At 55.1% G+C, this 17000-nt stretch overlaps 4 protein-coding genes across 4 annotated transcripts; 1 reads left to right on the top strand and 3 right to left on the bottom strand.

Annotated features, from left to right (window-relative positions):
• Positions 1 to 44: 44 nt before the first annotated feature.
• PUNSTDRAFT_48020 (uncharacterized protein) lies at positions 45 to 3934 on the bottom strand (the record flags this gene model as incomplete). Its single annotated transcript, XM_007389145.1, has 19 exons — positions 45 to 185; positions 542 to 598; positions 639 to 760; positions 1045 to 1075; positions 1134 to 1267; positions 1371 to 1644; positions 1701 to 1916; positions 1966 to 2054; positions 2213 to 2275; positions 2329 to 2385; positions 2447 to 2532; positions 2556 to 2564; positions 2599 to 2833; positions 2884 to 3252; positions 3311 to 3516; positions 3571 to 3657; positions 3720 to 3741; positions 3776 to 3826; positions 3880 to 3934. The coding sequence occupies 19 exons, from the start codon at positions 3932 to 3934 to the stop codon at positions 45 to 47; spliced, it is 2304 nt and encodes a 767-aa protein (XP_007389207.1).
• Positions 3935 to 6650: 2716 nt separating this feature from the next.
• PUNSTDRAFT_77991 (uncharacterized protein) lies at positions 6651 to 8707 on the bottom strand (the record flags this gene model as incomplete). The annotated part of the gene is made up of 2 exons (XM_007389144.1): positions 6651 to 7901; positions 7958 to 8707. Coding segments are annotated over 2 exons (2001 nt in total), but the record flags the coding sequence as incomplete, so codon positions are not given.
• A 1825-nt stretch (positions 8708 to 10532) lies between these two features.
• Positions 10533 to 11363, bottom strand: PUNSTDRAFT_48018 (uncharacterized protein; the record flags this gene model as incomplete). The annotated part of the gene is made up of 1 exon (XM_007389143.1): positions 10533 to 11363. The coding sequence occupies one exon, from the start codon at positions 11361 to 11363 to the stop codon at positions 10533 to 10535; it is 831 nt and encodes a 276-aa protein (XP_007389205.1).
• Positions 11364 to 12234: 871 nt separating this feature from the next.
• On the top strand, positions 12235 to 15059 carry PUNSTDRAFT_128712 (uncharacterized protein). The gene is made up of 10 exons (XM_007389142.1): positions 12235 to 12391; positions 12478 to 12552; positions 12620 to 12667; positions 12722 to 12789; positions 12845 to 12921; positions 12975 to 13063; positions 13119 to 13261; positions 13323 to 13389; positions 13445 to 14866; positions 14928 to 15059. The coding sequence occupies exons 1-9, from the start codon at positions 12267 to 12269 to the stop codon at positions 13968 to 13970; spliced, it is 1218 nt and encodes a 405-aa protein (XP_007389204.1). The 5' UTR covers positions 12235 to 12266; the 3' UTR covers positions 13971 to 14866; positions 14928 to 15059.
• Positions 15060 to 17000: the final 1941 nt, after the last annotated feature.

The following is a 17000-nucleotide window of genomic DNA, read 5'->3' as shown; positions in this document are numbered from 1 at the left end:
GACCCGCATCGAGCAGCACCTGCGGAAGTCAACGACCACTCGTTTCAATGTTGGTGTGCGATAGGGATCAGGCTCCCGGTGCGACTTCTAAGGACCCTCCCGTTGTCGGCCTGGATGACAGCCCACTTGTTGGACATTGACTTGACCGCCGATACCAGGCGACATGACATCATCCATAGATTCGCCTATGAACCGCTTAAGCAGTTCAACCGCATACATAGAGAATTATATATCTTGACATTGTTGTGTTTCGCCTCCGTAGATGTAGTCAGCTTATGTATTCTTGCATATGTTATCAAAATCAAGCAGCCGGTCGCATACTTGATTAGCTCTGATCACGCGCACACAATAGACTACACCGATTTGCATGACATTGGCGCACTGCTTGGATTAATCGACAATTCCGAATTTCCGAGTTAATCATCGTCTTCGGGGAGGGGAAACGACCCAGGAAGCGAGGAGCGACCAACAGTGGACCGAGGTGGCTACCATCATGCTGTACTCAGCGGCGTGGTGCTACGAGCGGTTTCGGGTAACACACCTTGGAATCGCTGAGTCCATGAGAAGCGAGTAATGTAAAGGTAGCCTTTTCCTCAAACTGGCCCGAGCGTTCCCCATCAGAAGACGGCGCGACTAACCCGAGCGAGAACCGAGTCAGCAGAGAGCCGCGTCGTCTTTTCGTATCCACGACTTTGGATGAACGTTGAGAGGTTGCGGAAGTTGTGGTGGTGGTGGGGCTCGGAGCCTCGCCTGATACATCCTGGGATCCGGAAGAGCGGACTAGATTTGTATCTGATCGCTCATCCAAACCGAAGTTCCACGTGGGAATGATCGCACTGTGGCGTACGTTCGGGGATGCCGAGCGACGTGTCACCTCCCTGGACGATAAGGGAGTCCTAGGTGGTCGAGTGAGCATTCGCATTGCGTGACTTGGTTTCGACGGCAATTGCAATGTTACTTGAGCCGGAGCCAGAGTATTTGGCACGCTTGCATAACCTTGACGCAGATTAGATGGTTAGTCGTTGCAACCGGGTTCGCACTCACCTTCCCAGAGAGCCGATATCGTAACACAGACCTGACATAGATGGACGCCGATTAGCAGTTGCATGTCGACGATGAAGACTGTCCTTTACCTTCATGGCAAGTTGCATCAAAGCGGCTTCCATCAGCTTTTCCACTTGATCAACCACGCCGCCTAATTGCGCCTTTACATCATCCGCGGCACCATCAAACATACTTTGCGAGTTGACCTCCAAATAGGAATCCACTATGCCCAGAATGTAAAGGCAATGAATAACAAATACAGTAGAAAGAACACGGATTTCGACTGGATACCTTCATACGGGCGAACATCCCCGATCCACTCTCACTTCCTGCTCGCTGATACGTGCTTCGCATGGAGTTGCAAACGTAGGGCTCTATGGTTCTGGATATATTCTGCTGCTCTGCGGAGAGAAGTGCCTTGGCGTCTCCGATAGCAGCATGCAGGGAAGCCTTGGCCTCTCGAAGGCAGTGTTCGCCATTGGCTCTGACATGTTCCTTGGCTTTACCCGAAGAAGCTGTGCATTCGATGTCTTGAATTAATCGAGTAATGACCTTGGCGCCCTCCGCCTCAATGGTAATGAACAGGTCGATTTCGAATACCTGGATGAGTGCAGCGCTGTGAGTATGTGTAAACGTGCAAACACAAGGGTGCTCACATCCCCCCACCGAGATGCGATCCTCTTTAACATCGGACCAGCAAACTTCGCGTTGAGGTTCTCGTAGAAGACGCCGTCCCGGACCATAGCTGCTTTCCATCGCTGATCGAGCGGCAGGTAGGGAAATCGAGGCGGGTGGTACTCACTAGCCTTGTATGTGTTCCATCGCACCCTGTTTCCGAAGTCTTGAGCAAAGGGTAACGAGGATCGAGAAGCCTGTAAACTGATTACTCAATGCCCACAGACCCAGAAGCGTAAATCGTACCTTCTGTGCGCCGTCATGCAGGACATTGTACAGAAACTCGACGATCTGAGCGTGGAGCTTCGTTCGAAAAGTGCGACCACGTAGGTGTACTGCACTTGACCGGACACCGTCAAGCACCACCTCCGAAGCGCCGGGATTTCCGTATCTTCGACGTCTGTGAAACACGACGGCTCCCCGTCACGTTGGACTTGACCTTTCTACGCAGATGAACAAGGTCTCGGAACAGCGTGTGCGAGTGGCCACGAACCGGTAATTCTCATGTAATCCCTAGCGGAAACGGTGAACACCGGGAGATCGATCTTTGAGTAATCTGCGAAATGGTGTCCTCAGGTCAATTCAATGCACAAATGCGGTCCAGCTGACCTCGATGCTGTACCGAAGGATCGAATGTCTCAGGATTGAGCTCCTCTTCTACCTCATCTAGGGATGTCCAACTTCAGCGTCGATGGTTCAACAAGGCGAACGTGATAGAGGAACGGACCATCAAGCTCCCTCAAACCTGCCCGAAAGTCCTCTTTCAGCCATGCCTTCGACAAATTCGAAGACTTTTGAGAGGCATGACAACATCTGCCGCGCAAGGAAGAACGTACCTCGGACCGCTTCATAGAACAATACGCGTTTTTTAGACGCTACGCATCGCAAATACGCTTCTCTAAAGCATCATGATTCCGAGTGGAGGCCTTCTCATCTTCCAAATCGAGGATGGCGTCCTCAAGAGCGAGATATTGCTGATCGTCTTCGAGAGATAGGGATGATACGTGCTCCTCACAGGATATATCGTCGCACTTCGTCGCCACGAACACGATGGACTGAGAGTTATACTTGCCGTCCATTCTGGCTTGGTATCGGAATGCATCGCCGAGTAGGTCTATTATCCATGAAATAAGTCAGGATAGGAGTAAACATGACGGAGGTCACCTGCAACTTTATCGGACACTACACGGGTGATCGGCGCCAATACGAACGTATAATTGAAGATCTTCATGGTGTCTCTCGCCAATTTCTCCCGTGCCGCATTCGTGTCCGAGACACCAGGAAGGTCGACAAAAACCACGCCGTTCGCGAGCACGTCCGCCTTGACGCGGGTGTATATACACTTGACGAGCGGCCACAGCGCCGCGGAGCGCTGTACAGGCCTCTGGCCCTCCGGTACCTTCCTAGCGCGTCGTCGTTCGTCCGCGGTGGCGAGAGGTGGCTTAGCGGAGACGTAAGGTCCGATCTCCGATCGCCATCGATCCGCGCTGGAAGCGCTCAAATGGATTGTTGAACCCAACAGCTTCGCAGTTACTACACAAACGACCTTTAATCTGCCGAACTGGACTTCGATGGGACGAAACATGTTCACCTGGGTCATGGGCGATGATGCCCTCCACCGTCATTGTTGCGATTTGGTCTAGCATGAGGTCGGGATAGACCGCCTGAACCTGTAAAGGGGGCGAAGTCAGCCGGGATGATGGGGAACCGTTACCCGTACGTGCCTTCGCATGCGCAGCTTTCGCGGTAGAGATTGAGGCTGGCCGCAGATTCCCTCTTTCATCCTTCAGGTCATTCCTGGTGGGGGGAAGTAAACATGGCGGCGCGATCCCCGTAGATGAATGATCTTACAGCAGGACCGAGAGCTCATCTTGCCAGTCGTTCCTGGTCAAGAACTCGATTTCACCTTCGATAGTGTCCTTGTCGTGATAGGATATGCTGTATGGACAACGTTTTGAGCACAGCACATAAGCTAATGTTCAAGTCGTAAGATATCATACAAGTTAGGAGCCGCCGTGCAAGCTGCGAGTTCATTAGCACACATCAAACGACGGACCATACGGCAAGATGTTCTTACCGGCCATTCCGTCAACAGGCGCGACGTTCTCTGCAAAAAGTGAGCAAGCAGGTCGGAAGGCCGGATGGGCCGCAGAAGCGCACTGTCCATCAACGTGTTCAAAGTAGAGCTCTTGGCCGATCCTGTCGCTCCGCACATCCCGATGATGATATTCGGCAGCTTGGCGCCTCGAAGGCTGGAAGTGTATGCAACACGTTTGTGTCAGTGTTCACAAGCGGATACCAGTAGTCGTTATATCCTCACCTCTTGACATCGGCTTCCCAGACCTTTCGCCGAGCATCGGATCGTGCGTCAATCGAACGTATGTAAGCCTCAAGATGATCCAGCAAGCGCAGCCCTTCTCGCAGGCGTTGTTCAGCCGATGAATGCGTATCATTGCTAGTGTTAGTGCCACTGGGACTAGTCGACAGTCGCAGGCGTTCGAGGTCGCGGACAAGGCCATCCACGGCCAAAACGAACGCCACTCGCTCTTCAGGCGACTCGTTCGATCGCGGGGTAAGGGCAGGAGCGAAAGGACCATCTCCTTCTAATATGCATTATCGCGGCCTCGAGGCGGAGCCACAGCTGCTCCAGATCAGGAGTACAAAGACGAGCTTGACGTCCAGACGACGCAACACAGAGCTCTTTGTTCTATCGTGACAAGATATGATTATGGCCTCGAGCTGGTAATGCTAGCCTGGATGGGCGTGAATAACGCGAGCCCTCGACGCGGAGGATCGAAACGAAGGGTAGATGCCAAATCTGCTCACCGAGTTCCTCTATGCCGGCGATTGCCGAGCAACGCGGGCACTTGGCACAGTGGTAGCGCGCATGCTTCGCACTGAGCGAGGTTGCATGAGGTCCAAGGGGTAGACATTAACAAAGTTTCGGACGTCCAGTATCAAAGTTTCGTTAAGGGCGAGGTCGAGCATACCCACCCACCCCACCTTCCATTTACGGTAATAGACTACTTAATTTGGTAGTAATTTACCACCCTCAGCGACTGCCAGCGCAACTACGGGTTCAACAGGAAATCAACACGCATGGATCCCGACGGGCGAGGGAGCTCAAGCGGCATGATCTCGTCGTGCGGCAAAGTGTCGAAGCCGCTGCCGTCGAAGGTCACCTCGTCCTCGAAGCCAGAGTCATCGCTGCTACTCTCGGTGTGCTCTTCAATGTTGCCTTCGCCGTACTCGGAGTTTGGGCCGTCAAGACGTCGTCGTTTCGACGGGAGTTCGATGCTATAAGTAGACGTTGGATGAGTGTTCGTGTTTGTGAGTGAGTAGCACGTACTTGGCGAGTGCGAGCCGCGAAGTATGAGCTTCAGAAACCGAGAGCGTAGGCCGGTTACTCCCCTGACCTGGTGCTTTCCGCTTTCGTGGTATGGCCTTGTGTAACCGCTTCACCTCAAGTTGTTCCTGTTCAGAGATTGTAAACAGCTCTGCATACCGTGCAAGGTCTTGAGCCTCGCTAAGATCATGGCGGAGGGTGAGATGAATGCGAAGCGAGTAGCGCCAGATCGCAGCCGAATTCTCGCCGCAAAGCGGGCAGACCACTGGTACATTACTGCACGGCGCATTCTTAGATGATTTGCCCGCTGTCCCGAGCTGGATTCGGTATAGATTCTTGCACCGAGAGTGTTGGAGGTCGACACGAAAGCCGCGATTCCTGCCAGTGGTCTTCCGAAGCCGTATATCGCAAGTTCCATGAGGACTGAGACATAGCCCGCAATGTTCGGCATGCTGGAGGTCGGCATCGAGGAGTAGATGCCCTGCGAGATGTTCAATCAACTTGCGGCCCTCTTCGAAGACACGTCCAGGACACCGCGGACATGACATTGATCCAGCAACTTCGGAATCGACTCCTTCAGTTTCGCAGGCAAAGCATGCCGCATCTAAGATTAATTGTAAGTCAAATTCTATCTGAAACAATGCAATTCCTACGCACCAGATGCATTCCGATATGGGAAAGTATCGCTACGAGGGACTTGAGGCAACAAGTGGACATCTCCGGCCAATCGCAGGTGAAGATCTGCCGTTATGGCTTGCAGCTCTTCGCTCCGGAATTGCCATGTTGGGAGCCTTCCAGAATCAGCCTCGGTTGTGCTTAAGATAGGATTGATATGCTGAATGAACTTTCCAGGAACTTGGCGACGGATTATTGAACCTGGAGGACCTTCAAGAGCTCGCGACCACTCCCAGTCAACAGTCTCGAGGTCGATGTCACTTGCGGGAGTCTGAGGAATGTTAACACGTGTCAGGCGGAGGATGGAGTACGAGATCCGGACTATGGGTGCACTGAGCTCGGCAAGATGAACAGCGACGGCATCTTTGTTGTCGATGTGAATTGCAGATACTGTTGCGAGAGCAAGAAAGACTCGTTGCTCGCAGCGAACAAGTGTAGCGACCGGTTCTTCCAGCAAGAGCTGCTGCCCGAAGTCTGAGTCGGCGGCATCACCAATTGCCGAGTACTCGGTGCTTGCAAAAGATGAGATGTCTTCATACTTTGTGTAACCACGGACGCGCCGCAGGCGGTCCGACGAGATTGCAGTGTGGGTGTGGAGGAGATGCGGGTCAGAGAGATGACGTGCAATTGTAGATTTGTGCACACCCTTTGAGCGAAGCTTTGTGGAGACGTCCACATCCTGCGCAAAAGGTGCTACATATGGTACCACTTTTGTCTTCCTGCCTGGAGAACAGCGGGTCGTCACTGCCAACTCGGCTGCAATATCTTCGATGTCTGGGTCCATCGCCTCGTCGATCTGAGTCATCATAGCTGGCAGCGATGATTCCTGTGTATTGACTTCCGATAGCTCCTCCTCTTCATTCTCCTCTCCTGTGCAAACTCTACCATCTTGGAGAATGATGTGCCCATCGCCAAAGGGAGAGAACAAGGAGTATGGCTTGCCGCTGGCCCGCTTCTGGTCAAAAGATGGATGAATTTCAGCTTCAATGAGATCGTTCATCGCCTCCCTCTCGCCAAGCTTCCAGCAGGTTGCAGGTACAACATCCCGCACTGAGACATCCGCTATCCATGAACGGGGTGTCAATTGATCAAACTTGGAGACATCGTGTTCATTGGCATCTGACAATGAACCCAAGCGAAGGCGGCGTGATCCCGGATCCCACTCGGGATGAAGCCCAAGAATTTCGGTAACTTGCGAAGCACCTGAAGTCCGGTTTCCCAGTTGATACGAGTCGAAGTTAACATCGGTGCCGGCCATAGTACGGACAATTCCAAAGAATGTTTCGAGTGTATCTGTCCCACAAAGAACAAGATGCACTTTCCCGTCTGGATTGTCACGCTTCGTCTTCGCCACAGTGAAGAAAACATTTTGTATCTCGTGTTGAAGATCCGAGTATAGCTGGACAGGGATGAAGCTGCCTTTGTCGACACCATAGAGTTCAAATAGAACCAGCGATGCAGCACTGAGATCGGTGAGCTGCTGGCTCAAACTCATCGTAGCATCCGTGTATGGACGAAGGAGGCGCATTCCAAGCTTGCCATACAACCGGAGTATTCGACGATTTGCGGCAAAGATCGGAGAATCTTCGATGCTTGGAGGTGGCAAGTTATACAGGGCCCTTAGGAGGCGGTACATAAGGCCGACATCCTGACGGTCAGCTGCATTCAACAGTGACTCGGCGGCGGATTTTGACAGCATAAGCTCTGGTGTACACATGAGGTGGTTGAGAATGATTGGCTTTGTGATATGGATTCCTCGGATTGTAACGCCGGCCTCGCGCAGCAGAGTATTCCGGAGACGCTTCTGAGCATGCTTGAAGTCGAAGCTTGATGTTATGCTATCCCTTCCGCACCAGAGAGGGAAAAAGTCCATGCGCGCAAGGTGACGATAGAGCTCCAAGTCGTCCTCCGGCGAGAGCTCATGAGTCATTGTCAGCTTGAATAGAGCCTGCCGACGTCGTGAATCTCCATCAGAGGCGAGGCTATATATTGAGAATCTCAAAGCCTTTGCACCTTCCGATGCAGCCTTATAAACTACATCCAGCAAGTCCGCATGCCTACTGACAGACTCGCCACATTTGCATGTCGGCGAAATCATGATAACCTTCGCAGAATACAGTGAAGGGTCATCAGATATCACGCTGAGTGCACCCATGGTTGCCTGGTCAATTGTGAAATCAACATAGGATCGAACTCATAGGCGGCAATTATACATACTTCAGAGCCAATATGCACTTTATCTTGGAGGAGTGCCTCTTCGAGTACTTTAGCTTCGTTCATCGAGTTGAACTCGAGAGTTGGAAGCTCCCGCTCATGTTCGCGACAGATGCCCTTGAAACAGTTATCGAGCGGATCCCAATGAAGTCGCTTGAGAATTGCCAGCTCATCGAACATGAGGATAGCACCGAGAGTCTTGATTGTCAATGAATTCTGTGCGACATCTATCTGGCGTGCTTTGAAGAATGTGCCAAAGTTTTCGCTAACCTCCTCAACGGTTGGGAATCCCGCAGAGACACGGATTGCTGGAGCATCAATTTTTCTTTGCGTTTGACGGACAGAAGGCAAACCACGAGTGCGATGGGCGAACTCAGCTACACGATATCCACCTATCCTGTACAGAACGTATGACTGTTTGAATTCCGCTTCGGAGTAGCTTTTGGGCTTGTAGAGCTCGCGTGCCGCTTTCTCCATGTTCTCCACGAGTTTATTTGGTGAACAGTGCTGGCGTAGAGCGACCGACGTAACAATATGCATTCGGGAAACATTGCCCTCGGCTACGAGCATCACATATCGCTTGAGGTCGTCGATTCGTTGCATCCGCACCGCCAGTTTGCGTCCCTGGTTGAAGCCTTCCAGCGTCAACTCCCTAACCCTCTTGCTCAAGCGACGCAGCTTGTCAAGATGCTGAGCACAGTTCAAATACCCATGTGGTGTATTGTCCTTGCAGTGGTACAGACGTCCGAGCATGAGTTGATACTGATCTGAATTTCGCACATTATGACAGGACTGGCACAGACTATCGTGCGAGACAATTCCAGAGCATGACAAGGAGGTGATCGTGATGAGAGATCCAGCTATGGTCATAGACCAAGGTGGTGCAATCATGGCGTGGAGAGACAAGGGGTAGGCGAGTGCAGAAGGCATGCCCTCTGGGACTGGGAATTCGAAACCTCGACACGCCGTACGTGCATGCTCAATGACGCGGGCTGATCTTGACGAAACAGCCTGTATTCCAGAGGGTGGTAATGGTGGGGACCTCGTCAGGTCGACGACGGTGGTCGCAGGTGATATCGGAGACTCTGCAGTTGTACGATCCCATGCGCCACTACGGGTGAAGGTCAGAAGTCATCACATTGTAGGCGCACGATGAACGCACCATAGCCTCATAGCCGCCATGATCCGTTCGAGCCGCGGCTCGAGGATATCCCCTCTGAGACCGTGCTTGCAAATCCACACCCGCAACCATACAATCAAGCGGCGTACGCCTAACGAGCCCCGTCGAATTAACGGCACCAACGCCTCGGGAGAGGTAGCGTACCCGATTAGACGGTGAAGCACCTGCCCAACGACCATCTCCGGCTCATCGCCCTCCAGCAGGCACGGGCTGTCCTCAAGGCCGGAGAACACATCCTCCATTGTTGCGATCGGAATGTCTTCAGGAAGCGTCGCCTCAAGTTCCTCCATCTTCCGGAGGAGGCTGATTGCGACAGGGCATTCCGGTGCCGAAAGCGACGATGCTGGCTGCACAGTAGGTATGCCGTTCGTGGGTTGGTTATTGGCTGTGGTACTGACGTCCGCGTTCATGGTTTGCTGGTAAGATCTGACAGACGGAGGGTGAGCATGATCTGCAGCATGCGCGGTAGTTTCCTGGGCGATCATGATATGGGTGTCAGGTGCGAGGGGATGTGCAAGGGGAGGGGGGTTCGAGATTTGAGAAGAACGCGCCCTGGGTGCCGTCAACCACGCTGTTAATGTCGTGGGTCTTGTCTTGTTTCGAGTCTCCTTCTCCAGCTGCGCGGCACGGCGCTTATGCTCGCTGCTGTTGATATGCCGGATCCAATTTACTTCGCCGCCACTCTTGCCAATGCTACGATTGCAAGGCTTGCAGTGGCGTGTTTTGCCATCATCCTCGATGTTCTGAGAGCCCGAAGACCCTGCCTATGTTGCGATGCACTGGTAAGCATGAATAGTCAATGCTGACAGTGTCAATAGCTCACCTGGCCGTCGGGCATTTGTCCGCCGTTGCCGTACCCTGTGGCATCGTCTACCCGTTAGGACCGCGTTCATGAGAGTCGATAACAGAGGAGAATGCCGGCGCACCTCGAAAACGTGAGTATTGCACGCTTGGGAATAGAAGTCAGAGCGAGCGCTCTCGCGACGCGTTCGCTGGCCACCGCGCAGGCCAAAAATATTATTACGGGGTCTAATTACCATATTTGGTAGGTGTACAAAGTTTCGATAGCGGCGGGCCCGGGACCACCCACCCACCCAGTGGCGTACCGGCAGCTGCCGGTGTCTACCCCTTGATGAGGTCGGGAGTTCAATCCTCCCAGTGTCCAGAAGAGTTCAGCCATACTTCGTCGAATAACGTCGTGCCGGAATACCTTTTGTCGTGAACGCAAAAACATGACACTCCCCTAGAACCAATCACGGGTATGCTCAATGATCGGAGTTCTTTGAAGGAAAAAAGGGTTGCAAGTGCATTGATACACTGAACGTTTTATGCTATCGATACAAAGTGATTCGAAAGCAGGGTTTGGAAAGCACTACGAAAGCGATAACGTCGACCGGATCAACCGGTGTAGAGGATGCGCGGCTTGGACCCGCTCGGCCCGTCGAACAGCGTTCGCGAGTGCGACGCCAGGCTGTGCGACATGTCGTGTTCGCCCGCGTTGACGTAAATCCCAAGTCCCGCCGCCGGCGAAACCGAAGCCGAAGTGGACGTCGAGCCGAGAGACCGCGCGTGTGCGTGATGAGCGTGCGTGGGCGAAGGCCGCAGGGGGCTGTTGGCGATGTGGCTGTCGAGGATGAGCCCGAGCCCGACGCCGACCCTGCAAGACGGGGTGGCGGGGGACAAGGAAGAGGAAGAGTGCTGCGAGAGGGGAGAGGGTGCGGCAGGGGTATGCTGGTGGTGGTGTTGCCGGCGCGAGGCGAGGCGGTGAAGAGATAAGGGTGAGGCGCCGAGGTGGGCGGGTATGTCGAAGATGTCGAAGGAGGTCTGGATGGCGGGCGACGGCGAGGCGGGCTCCGGTTCTTCGCAGATGGTGTGCAGGCCACTCGTGCCTGTGGGCTGGCGCATCGTGTGCATGCTGCGCGCCGCGCGGGCGATGGACTGGGCGTGGCGCTGGTTAGGGGGAAGGCGCTGCGTGGTGTCGGCGTCCTTGGAGTGATGAACGATTTTGGACTTGGGTGGGGCGCGTTTGGCGGTGGAGATCGACCTCGAGCTCGAGTTCGAGAGCGTGTCCTCCTCTGAACCGGCGATAGGGGTAGGAGGCGAACTGGGCCCGGCGAAGGAGACGGCGAAGGAGCGCTGGTGGTTGCGGGGTCTGGTGGAAGGGCCAGAAGGTCGGCCGTGTCCAAGACCAGCGAGGAGAGTCTTGCGAACGCGCGAGTTCTGATGCATGTTGACGAGGGTGGATGAAGCTACCGGAGCTTTGCGAGGAGTTGTTGCTGCTTTGAGAAGGCCGTCAAGGATGCGAGGAGAGAAGAGGCGGTTGCGGTTGCGGGTTCTAGCTAGAAGCAAACCGAGGACTTTTTTATACGTACGACGGAGGTGATCGAGGAGAAACGTCGAGGAGGGTGCGGAGGCCGGGTGCAACGAGCGGATGTAGCGGATATGCCTCGCTTTGTGGGCGGGAGCGGGTAGGATCGAGCTCCTGTACTGTTAGACAGGAGCTCGATCCTACTCTTATCTAGCGTCCTTCGTCGAGGGCCTCGACGAAGGACGCTAGATAAGAGTAGGATCGCCATGGACGTCGGCCGGTGTGCAGTTTATGCAGCGTTCATATGAAGACTGGAGCGCGTGCGAGGCAGGCACAGCATCAGTTGGCTCGCGGGGATGGACGTGGGGCCAGCAAGGTACTCGGAAGAAAAGGCAGCGTGGGCGACGAGTCGCGTGTGCTGTCCCTTCCGTCGATCCGGCGTCACGGGGCGCGGCGGAGTTGCCTGATCTGGCACATGCCGCCGATTCTTCCTTTTCGGGGATGACGCGAGAAGACGTTGGCCACCGCCCGCCTGCGGGGCCTGTCGTTGACGACGAGGTCCAGGAAATGCTGATAAACTCCGTCAAGAAGGAATGCGATGGCCGTGAGCGTCGCTCCCACTCCTTCCTCTTGACTTTTATATTTGAGTCCTCTGCCTTCGGTTGCCAACGTGTGGTCGCTCCGTGATCATCGCACGTATCAGCCTCCTGCATCGAGCCGCCCATCCAAGGCACTGCGCTGCCGGATTCGAACTCGCCATACATATAGTTCTCTTTCCACAACGACTTTGGTGTTCGACTTCCTCGCTCTCCCGCTGCCCGCCGATGACGGCGCTCGAGCAGCACCGCTGGGCGGAGCGGATCGTCGACAGCTCGACCCTCGCCGCCTTCACCTTCCTCGTCTGGCAGACGCTCACCAGCCTGGACGAGGAGGTCGAGTGGATCTGGAGGTACGCCTTGCGTGTGGGCGCTGCGCCATTTCTCTCTATGTTATTCCCTCGCGTGCCGCGGGTACTCAACCGGCCCCCTTTTGCAGCAAACCGCGGTGGTCGTGGACGAAATGGATTTTCTTATCCGCACGGTACATGGCTATCCTCGTTCTTTTTATCGAGTGAGTCCTACGTGCGAGGTGATACATCCCATAGACGCGCCTCGTTGACCCCGCGGCATCGTTGCAGAGTCATCGGCGACCGCGTCAGAGCAGCCTTACCTTCGTGTCCGGCATGGTGCGTGCTCTGCCGTTGTATATAACGTGAAAGCGCTTGACCCAGAAACTATAGGTTCGCCTGGCAGGGAGTCGCACTGCAGTTTTCTTTAGGAGCCGTCGACCTGTTGCTCATGATTCGAGGTACGCCGTCCGACTGTCGTGCTCACAGGGTGATTCCATAAAATTATTCCTGCAGTGTATGCCTTGTATAACCGTTCGCTCTTGATTGTGCGAGTCTTGACCTTTCTCTGGATATCCGCACAAGGGGCGATGGTGAGTTCCGTAGCCGGACACGACTCCGATTTCTCCTCATGTCCGTCCCCCAGTCCTGGGCCCTTGCCACCAGCATACCCGACTACGAGTATACCCGCCGCTGCGTCATCACCAAGACTCCACTCGCCATCCTCTGGTTCGCGTCAGTGCCTTCACCTCACTTTGCCCCGTTGTCCTCGCTCACAGTCTCCCTTCAGCATCGGCACTCTCATCTTCCAGTCCGCCCTGTTCCTCCTCACGGCGTACAAGTTCGTCGTCGCCGCCCGCGCGGGATGGGGTCGCACCGCGCTCATGGCGCTCCTCATGCGCGACGGCACCTGGGCCTACGCCCTCGTCTTCAGTACGTGATCTTCTCATCCTCCCCATCCTTACCGTCCACTTAGACCTTGATACAATCACAGTGGTGATCACGCTCCACCACATCCTCGTCGTCGTCCTCCGCGACAACGTCAATTCCATCGTCTACCCGTACGTGCCTGCCCTCTTTCTATATCCCAACCTGACTCTCACACTCGCGCTCCAGATGGATGATCTCCATCTCCTCCTTCTCCGGCTGCCGCATCGTGCTCAACATGCACACCCTCGACGACTCCTCCGCCGACTCCTCCGACCCGCTCTCCCGCTACCGCATTCGCGCCCGCTCGCACCACCGCCCGCGCCGCGTCGCCACCCACACCAACCAACTCACCACGCTGGACGCCGCCGCCACCTCCGCCTACTTCACCACCATGGGCCAAGGCATCATGCTGACCACCTTCACCCGGCCCGACTTCGCCTCCATCGAGGAAGACGACCTCGACGAAGACTCCGACGGCCCGAGCTCCTCTCTCCCGCTCCCAAAGCCGAGCGGCACGACCCTCGTCAGCCGGCGCACTCCCTTCCCCCAGCGGACCGACGATAGGGACGACGCGGGCAGCATGGTGTTTAGCCCCCGCCACGACTCCTACGAAGACATGCGCGAAGAGTACGACATGTCGACGACGGCCGCCGGATCTGCGTCTCAGCCCGGGAGCGTCCTCTCGCACGATGGACCCCGGCCATTCCCATGAAATCGCGGCGCGTGCGTTGGGCGGGCACGAAGACGCGTGAAAGCGGGAAACGAAAGCAATACATCGCATACGCCCAATGTCGATATTCCAGCGAAACGCTCGTCGCGCAGATCTGTCGTCGTCGAGGCTCCGCGCCTCGTAAACTTCACGCGCACACCGATCCTCCGATCGCGCACTCATCACACCCCCTGCTGTACGAACTTGCCGGATTCGAGCGTCATCGCGAGGGCCCTGCGTACGCCAAAGCGGTCGCACCCGGGACTGCCTCGCGAGCCGAAAATCGGATCCCATACCCGCTGGTCTCACGATCTTCCGGCATCGCTTTGCCACCTCCTGCTTCTGTCCTGCGATATCGGCGCGACACGAGCTTACCATCACGTAGCTCGGGCTCCCGTCTACTGCACTACAAGTTCGCGAACCGCCAGTTCGATGCTTCGATATCGGTACCATCAGAGCAACGCTCGGGAATCACATCTCTTTCATCCGTCGGCTAGCCAAACCTTTCGCGCTCTCGTGTTGACCAGATCACGTATACGGTGATCCTCTACATGAACCGAGGTGGAACAGGTTCGAGCTATTCGGGCGCTTAAATGCCAGTAACTTGGTCCATGCTGGAAGCAGCCGGGGGCGTTGCGGCGGCATCCGGCGCAATCTCTGTGGTTGGTGCCGTGGAGGTTAAAGCAATGATATCTGGGAAAATCAGCATGGGCATCAAAGCCCGCCTGCGGACTCGCGCAATGCGCAGAGGGCTTGCGCTCGAACCCGACCTTAGCGGAAGCTTGCAGGGCCCTCGTGACGCAAGTCACGGGTCTTCCAGACCTGGCGAGCACAAGGACGATGGCACTGCGATGACAAATCCCGGGGTCGATCGAGACGCATGGGAGTTCAGCTGATGGGTACGCCGAGCAAATGCAGCCCTCTATTCAATACATCCACGGGAACTAATCGTTATTGTAGTGTGATCAACCCGTTCTGGGCTCCTCGGTGATCTCCGCGTCGCGAACCTGCCTCGAGGTCGCATCCGTGCCTATTTCCGTCTGGCTCGTCTGCATCTACGCTCTGAATTGTCCCTGGTTTGTAATATATCATTAACCTGCCCTCGAGCCGAGTCGTGAACTCAATCTTGGTCGATGTCGATGCGCTTTCGGATCCTCGCCCGTTACGCCCGAGTCGGTCGCCGGGGTGGGTATAATCGTAAATGTGTACGCCTTGTCGGGCGCTGTGCAGTCGGGGCAAACTGAAGATTGTACATGTTCAGGACGATCCGGCAGGCAGCGAACGAGGACATTGAGAAAGCCCAGCTGTGTCGATGAAGGATGTTTGTCAGCGGGCACATGTCATCTACGATATGAGCCAAGTATCAAACCTACGGGAATGCGACGGCGTTCAGGGCGTCCGCAAAGTAAGTATAAGAATGCGATGGGGTTGAGCACGATGGCCACTGCCATCTGAATGTCAGACTACGCGTTGAAGAAGATCGTTCAGGATTGGTGCGCTGATCAAACATGACCAGGACTGCCCAGACGCCGTCGCGCATCACCAGTCTGATCCTATCCGCTGCACACAACAATAACGAACATTACACCGTCAGCAGCAGCGACGCCGCCTCCAATGCAAAGGTCCTACAGAGTAAACAAGGGTGTGTGAGGTGTTGATAGAGAAATGCAGTCCCGCGTCCGTTTGAGGTGAGGATATTGAAATCCGTCTGGGCGACTTTTCTAGCAAGTAGTATTTATGAAGCAGCAATAACGGCGTATCATATCATTGTAATGTTTGCGACGATGAGCTACACGGATCTCTAATCTACCCCCCACTGACCCGAGATGATAAGTGAGCAAATCGAAACGCATGGCTACACATGTATTATATGGCAATGTCGGGTTCGAACATGCAATGACGTGTCAAAACGAGCTGCTTCAGTGCTAAAATTTGAGCATATCATATGAGGGGATGTTCTGCCATGATGAAGAGACCACGCAGTCCAATGGATCCAGATAAAGGTAAAGTAGCTCCGACTCGGTTGCACCCGAGAAGACCATAAACCCAAAGAGCAGAATTATAGCCATTATTCGAAGGTGTACGAATGCGTGCCACCGAAAACTAGGGGCCGCATGTCTCGATTCAAGGGCCGTACGGCACCTGATTATGTTGGACACCAAAGGGTCCTGGAACGCGCGCAGGCTCTGGACCATACATCCCTGGCATACGAGCCGGGACCGGTAACGGAGCCATCGCTGGCCGAGGCGCAACTTGGCCCCGAAGGAAAGGTCCGTCGTACATCCGCACCCCGTGAGCGCCCGCAGGCACAGCGTGAGGTCCAGCACCGCCGACGGGTAATCCCGCGCGCATGGCTGCCCGAAATGTCTCTTGTCCAGCATCCACATGTGCTCCACCATGAACCGCGGGAGCTCGTTGGGCGTGTGGGGCGGGCCGGACTGCCTGAGCAGCGTGTAATTGCAGGAGCAGCGCCTGTTCATGCAGTCTCCTCGCGTGTTCCTCTTCGGCCCTCAAGGCCTGTTCTCGCCCGGCTCGCAGTTGCGCTCGCATCTGCTGCACTTGCTGCACTTGCTGCACGCGCGCCTGCATTGCGATTTGATGTACCTCTCTCTGCCTTTGCACTGCCTCTGCATGCCCTGCATGGGGTCGGGCTGCCAGGAATTGGTCATACGCCAAATGTGCTTGCATTTGATGGTGCGGCGGCATCCCAGCCATAATCCCAACCATCCCGTGAGGATATGCGGGGCGACCGGGTACAGGGGCGGAGGTACCGGCAGCTGGAGCAGGAGGCATGTCCACCTTGATAGCAGCGGTATCTGTCTCCGGATTGGCGCGTTTATAATCCTCAAGCGCCTTCTTCGCCGCTTGCGTAACCTTGTATGTGATTGTTGGCTCCCGCTATATGGATTCCAACAAAAGATAAACACACACCTCCTGGTTATGCCTGAGTTCGACGTTTTGGTTGGGGTCCCACAAAGTGCATTGGCCCTTGGTATTGCCTCGCTGATGCGAAGAATAAGCGTAAGTACACTA

Source organism: Punctularia strigosozonata (assembly GCF_000264995.1).
Source record: "Punctularia strigosozonata HHB-11173 SS5 unplaced genomic scaffold PUNSTscaffold_24, whole genome shotgun sequence".
Classification (NCBI taxonomy): Eukaryota; Fungi; Basidiomycota; class Agaricomycetes; order Corticiales; family Punctulariaceae; genus Punctularia; species Punctularia strigosozonata.
Note: the sequence above shows the minus strand (reverse complement) of the source record. Positions and strands in the feature narration are given on the sequence as shown.

Excerpts from the sequence above, each read along its gene's own strand:
- PUNSTDRAFT_128712 (XM_007389142.1), top strand. The coding sequence starts at position 12,267 with ATGACGGCGCTCGAGCAGCACCGCTGGGCGGAGCGGATCGTCGACAGC. Across the intron at positions 13,262-13,322 it reads GGCCTACGCCCTCGTCTTCA|TGGTGATCACGCTCCACCAC; the intron begins GTACGTGATCTT and ends ATACAATCACAG. Across the intron at positions 13,390-13,444 it reads GTCAATTCCATCGTCTACCC|ATGGATGATCTCCATCTCCT; the intron begins GTACGTGCCTGC and ends CTCGCGCTCCAG.